At 24.9% G+C, this 6,979-nt stretch overlaps 1 protein-coding gene across 1 annotated transcript; it reads left to right on the top strand.

Moving 5' to 3' along the window:
- Nucleotides 1-327: 327 nt before the first annotated feature.
- Nucleotides 328-3,503, top strand: LOC106775230 (GDSL esterase/lipase At1g28600). The gene is made up of 5 exons (XM_014662320.2): nucleotides 328-640; nucleotides 908-1,114; nucleotides 2,184-2,332; nucleotides 2,724-2,997; nucleotides 3,134-3,503. Exons 1-5 carry the CDS (start codon nucleotides 364-366, stop codon nucleotides 3,379-3,381), a joined length of 1,155 nt encoding a protein of 384 aa, XP_014517806.1. The 5' UTR covers nucleotides 328-363; the 3' UTR covers nucleotides 3,382-3,503.
- The last annotated feature ends 3,476 nt before the right edge of the window (nucleotides 3,504-6,979 follow it).

The raw sequence follows: 6,979 nt of genomic DNA, 5'->3' as shown, positions 1-6,979 counted from the left end.
TATATATATATATATATATATATATATATATATATATATATATATATATATATATATATATATATTACTTATATCCATGTCTAATTAATTATTTATTTTTTCATAAAATTCAAAACTATTTATACAAAATCCACAAAACCCCATTTATTTTCCTACTTTATGTGTTCTGTTACTTATATATATCTAAACTCATAATAATATATTACTATTTATATTATTATGATATAAGCGTCAAACAATTCTTTTACCTGTGAAATATTTTTGTCGGGAAATTTGAAGCAATATATATAAATTAAAATTAATATTTAATTTAAGAAAGAATAAAAATCGAGGATTGCAAGTGTGGTGTGAATCGCGTTCCGAATGAAGTCAATCTGTGAACAGCGATGGATTACACTTGCAGTAACTGCGACATTTTTGCTAGCTACTTCATATTCAGAATCACCACCGTTATTAGCGGTGTCGCCATGCCCATTCACCTCCATCTTCAGTTTCGGCGATTCTCTTGCTGACACTGGCAACTTGTATCTCTCTTCCTACCACCCTTCTGAAGACTGCTTCCTTCCTCCCTACGGTGAAACCTTCTTTCACCATGTCACGGGACGCTGCTCCGACGGCCGCCTCATCATCGATTTCATCGGTTCGGTTTCTCTGTTTCTCTCACTCCTACTTTTAATTTTTCATTTCAAGTATTATCAAATTAAAGTAGGTATAAAGAAATCTATCTATTAAATAGATCATCCATAGATCTGTTTAAAATAGGCATAACTATATTTGAATTCAAATGTTTGAGTGGATGACAATTAGTGATGTACTTATAAATTCGGTTTGTAGATTAAGTTTAAACATAAATGGAAAAAAATAATTAAAATCAATAAAGGTAGCTTTATTTGTTTGTTATTTGCAGCTGAGTCACTGGGACTTCCATTGGTGAAAGCTTATAAGGAAAAGAAGAATGGGGAAGGAGGAGCCAATTTTGCTATGATTGGAGCCACGGCTTTAGAGCCGAGCTTTTTTGAACAAAGGGGCATTTCTCTTCCAACCAATTATTCTCTCACAGATCAATTGAATTGGTTCAAGGAATTGCTTCCTTCTCTCTGCAATAATTCCACAGGCAAGTTCTCCATTTTTTTTTCTCTCTCATCTGCCACACACAACCACTACCCTACAGACCTATCTTCTTTCCTGTTTTTTTTACATGCTTTTTTTACAGTATGATATTTTTTATATTTATTTAATATAAAGTATAAAAATAAAATAGTTATAAAAATATAAATTTATATATATATTTTTTAAATAAATATAAAAATTTTAAATTTATTAAAGAATGTTTTTTTTTTCCTATTGGTTGTAATAGATATCAGTCTGGAAAGAATCAACTTAAAAAATAAAAAAAAAAATCCATCAAATGACGTTCTTAGAAAAACAACAATAAAGTACGTACATGTTGAATTTTGTTATCCAAAAATTAAGTTAACCAAATTCAATTCGATCCACATGTAAAAAAAAAAACTAACTTTTTTCAATTTAATTAGGCTCAAACCCGTACTAAATCAATTTAATTTACATATTGAAACCCGTTTTAATATTTCTAAAATAAAACATAAAATTTCATCAAATTTTATTAATACACACAAAATATCAATAACAATAATATTCTTCTTATTTTAAACCACATTCATACTAATAAGTATTCAACGTTATTTTTCATCACATCTATCATTTTCTACAATTTTTTTTCTTATTCAAATTCTATAATAATAATAATAATAATAGTCCCTTTTTCTTTTACTAATTCACAAACACAGTACACAAAATGTTAAAGCATAACCGAGTTTCTAAGTCAATATTAAGTGTGATTTTATGTAACTTTTTATAAAAGCAATACCTTTATACATAAAGGTTTAGTTCTTGATATGTGTTTATGAAGAAGGAGAGCATTCCTTAAGATATTATTTGTAATATTAAACTTGTTGACATTTATGAAGTTTATGTGGAAACTTTTTAATTAAATAATAAATTACTAAAAATTAAGAATTTTATATATCTATTATATTATATTATACGAATAGATGAGGACATGCTTGTAGAAAAGGAAGACAGATATAGATCCATTCCCTAAAACTCCAATGTAATTCCACGATTGATATAACTCTAACAATATCAAAGGTTTAATATTACAGATTGCCATGAAGTTTTGGGGAACTCATTATTTCTTATGGGAGAAATAGGAGGAAATGATCTAAATTATCTTTTCTTTCAACAAAAGAGCGCAGAAGATGTTAAAACATATGTTCCATATGTGATCAATGCAATAGCTTCAGCTATCCATGTAAGTTTGTTTGTTTGTTTTTTTGTTGCATTTAGTAAACCTTTAATTCGTTTTTCTGCTATTACATATGTTATCACTTTAATCATTCATAATATCTCGCCACCAAATTAATATATCTAACATTACGATTTTATTATCATCACTTTGATTCACTATTTAACATAGGATGAAATGATAAAATGATATATTTTATTTGTATAGTTTAATTTGGTGAGATTTTTTTTTCAAGATTAAAGTAATGGCAAGAGAAAAACTTGAGGTCTAGAGTTTTTGGAGTATTAAGGTGGTAACATAATAAGAATTTATTTTTCTTTTATTTTTCAATATCTCGCTAAACATTTTATTACAGCTTTAAAAAATACCTAAAAACCTTTTGTCATTTGCTCTACAGGAGTTAATTGGTGTAGGGGCTCGCACACTAATTGTTCCAGGGAATTTACCAAATGGGTGTAGTGTAATATATTTAACAATTTATGAGAGCTCAGATAAGAAGCAGTATGACCAAAGTGGGTGTTTGAAGTGGTTAAATGAGTTTGCTGAATATTACAATCATGAGCTTCAAAGTGAATTAGACAAGCTCAGAATACTTCATCCTCATGCCAATATCATCTATGCTGATTATTACAATGCCGCATTGCCTTTATATCGTGACCCCAAAAAGTTTGGTAATCATCTCAATTCTCATTGTAATTTAGTGCATGTTTGCTTCAAATAATGTTTCCATAATGCATATTCATACTTGATCATAACAAATTACTTCATACATATAATACTGTGATTTATACTTTGATTCCTATGCAGGATTTATTGGTCTTAAAGCTTGTTGTGGAAAGGGCGGTCCATACAATTTCAATGAATTAGTAAAATGTGGTGATCCAAGCGTGAATGTTTGTGATGATCCTTCTAAGTATATTGGGTGGGATGGAATTCATTTAACTGAAGCTGCATACAGATTAATTGCTCAAGGCATTATAAAAGGACAACATTCTCAACCTCAATTTAGTTCGTTGTGTTTGTCTAATGAAAATTTTGGTTATTTCAATAGCTGAATTATTTTTTCTTTCGTTTTAAAATAAGGGAGACAAGTTCAATGTAACTCTCATGATATAAATATTGTTCACTGTTTTATTTTCAGAATTAACAGTTAGGAAATATATTTTCACTCTTAATTAGTCTTGATAAACTTTAAAATGTTGCCATTTAATACAAGTTAACTTTTCAGGACTATATATGTTTTAAAAACTACTTCTGAAAATTATCCTAGGTATACTTTTATGCAATAAACTTTAAAACTACTTATGAAGGATCAACATAATTTAGTTTTTATTAAAACTTATCAATATCCATAAACTTAAATATGCTTCTTTCAAAGAATATAACTCAATTTTATTAAAAAGTATTCGGATCTCAAACAAACAATGGTGAAAAAGTTACAAATAGAAAAATTGCATAAACTAATAATGTAAAGTAAAAAAGTAAGAGAGTGTGGAATTTCCATCAATTTCTTAAGTTGATTCATCCCAAATTGTTGGATCATGCTCTTTTTTTTTTCCCTTTATATTAGAGTGTTATCATTGTATTAATTTTAAATTAAGTATTTCTTACTACAAGATTTTCACAAGTTAAGGATGAGATAATTTGAGAGTACTTGACTCCCTCCATTCTTACAACAATAGAGACCAAGTGAGTTAAAAATTAAAAGAGTTAAGTTAAAAATTTCTACATACAATCTTGTTACGTTGAATTTAATTGGATTTAGAAAATTTAAGAGATCATTACACTTTTAAAAAAAATTACTCGTACATTTGTCTATAAATTATATGTTAACTTATTAAGTATATTTTAATTCAAACAATATATAAAAATTAATAAATAATAAAAACTTAAAATAATAAATATAAATATAAATAACACAATTCATATGGTGCTGCTGGTCTGAAGACTGACTGCAAATGCGGGCCACTTGATACAAGGTTTGGTAGATTGTCTCTAAGTATGTGATTGGTTATGTCCATACAACAATGACTTTTTTCCCTGTTTAACACATGTTTCTTTCAAAATTTTCTATACAGCGTCATATTTAGACATATAATACAATTTTCATTTAACGTAAGAATTCTATTTTTTGAAAACCAAATTCTAATTTTTTTTATGAATGGTGGTCAAAATTTTAGTTGAAATTTAATTTCTGAGAAAAAATAAGATATAGTTTTTGTAATGAGAAAATATCTATTTATATGTTTAAATTCTTTTAAAAGTTTTTTTTTTAATTTTCAATAGTTTTTAATTTTGTTAAATTATAGTTTTGAAATACTTTTTTAGACTTTAATTTATTAAAGATTAGGATATGAAAATAAAAATTATTGAAAGAAAATTATATAAATATGTGAAAAAAAAAATTACATTTTGATACCATAAAATAGTAACTAGAATTGACTATTTTTTTGATAAAAGTAATTAATAACAAATTCATTTATGATACGATTCAAATCAAATTGATATCAGACAAATGATTAACCAATGAGAAAAAAGTTTAAAAACTTATAGATTTATTTATATATCATTCCCGTACTTACTAATATATTAAACTATTCATCCAAATAATAAACATTCATCTTAAAATTACATCAATTCGAAAAATAATATAAGATTTAGATCACAAATATTATAATTTTTTTGTTTAATTTAATTTTCTTTGAATGACAACTATGTTATGTATAATTAGTTGAATTGAATAAACAAATTTTATATTCAATTATATAATTTCAATTTTATTATTACCAATTTTCTAATTAAATGATAAATTTTGTGGAACAAAAAACATATATATATATATATATATATATATATATATATATATATATATATATATATATATATAAAATCTTATAAACAACAAAATCATATTATAAATAATTGAAAAAATTAATAAGCAATTAATAAAAAAAATTATTAAACATATCATTTTTATTTTTATTTCCATCTCCTATTTTTTAATAAATGAAAATAAAATAATTATTTCAAAAATATAATTTAACAAAATTTAAACGTATAAACATATATTTTTTATTACAAAAACATATATCTTCTTTATTTTTATTTCTTCTTTTATTTTAATAAAATTTAAAATAAAATTAAAAAACCAATTTAGAATTTGATTTATTAAAAATCGAATTTCAACTAATATTTTGACCACAATTAACAAAAGCAAAACTATAATTAAAAAAAAAGAACAAGTAAAAAATTGACTATTCAAAAACCAAATTCAGACTTAAAATAAAAAACTGTGCTACCTCTATAAATATATGGTACACTATATAGAAAACTTTGAAAGAAATTTGTGTCACTCGGACAAGAAAACAATCATACAACAACCCCTTATATGCTCTGTTCAACCTACATAATCATACTTAACATTATCAAATTCAATTTGTCTCTTTTATATCATTATTATAAGGAAAAAGATTTTATTTGCATTGAAATTTGGTCTACCTCTCGTGCAATTTCGGATCTATCATAATATATTTGCACTTTAGTCAAGGTTACTGGTATGCTCTTTTCAATACAATAATAAATGCTTACGTTTTGAGTAGGTGAGACAGTCACCTAAATAATAATGCACCAACCACAAACATTACAAACTATAATTGTTTTTCTTTTAAAGACAAAAAAAAGGTTTCTCTTCCATTCCATTAATAAGTATAAAATTTATGTTTTGTTATTATTTATATTATTGAGTGTAACGACCTTTACTAATATTATGAAGAGAAGCATATATATATTTATATCAAAAGCAAAAGTATAACAGTTTGTAAAATGATCTATAGTCATCCAACTCTTAGAAAGATTTCAGGAGTATTTCAAAATTTAAAAAAAATAAGACAAATATCAATATATTACATCATAATTTTTGGACTATTTATGTGAAGATCCTTTTTCCATTAGTCCTAAGCTACTAGTCTCCAATCTCAATATAAAGACAAAACAAAGTACATATCCACAATCTTAATTTAAAAAAAAAAAACCATATTACTTACATCATGTGTAACTAATTTAAATTTGGTAAAATATTTTTTGTCTCAGTTTTTGTTCGTAATATTCGAAATGATTCACATTTTATTTTTCTGTTCAATGTAGTCTTAAAAAACGAAATTTGTGTTCAATTTAGTCATATTAACAAACTCATTGAAGTACAAATAAGGACTAAATTAAACACAAATTACGTTCTTTAAAATTATAACGAAAAAAAAATTAAATTGAATATAAATTATGTTTTTTAAGACTACATTAAATAGAAAAAAAAATTAGAACTATTTCGAATATTCCTAAAAAGTGGGAGGAAAAAAGGTATTAGTTAGGCCTTTAAATTTTTTCATAAAAATCAAAACTATTTTATCCAAAATCTACGAAGGCCCATTTGTTTTCCTAGTTTATTAGTTCTGTTGCTTAATAATATATTACTATTTAATAATATAAGCATCAAACAATATTTAATAATATTGTTCTAACAGGAAATTCAATGAGAGATTACTCAAAATAAAGGCTTTGCTGCGCCGACAGTTTCAGATTTTTGTCCGAAAATTTGAAGCAATACATAAATTAAAATTAATATTTAATAAAAGAAAGAATATAAATTGAGGTTGAGGT

The sequence above is a fragment of the Vigna radiata genome, chromosome 10, assembly GCF_000741045.1.
Source record: "Vigna radiata var. radiata cultivar VC1973A chromosome 10, Vradiata_ver6, whole genome shotgun sequence".
Taxonomy (NCBI): Eukaryota; Viridiplantae; Streptophyta; class Magnoliopsida; order Fabales; family Fabaceae; genus Vigna; species Vigna radiata.
The sequence above is the reverse complement of the archived record's forward strand: the minus strand, read 5'-3'. Positions and strand labels throughout refer to the sequence as shown.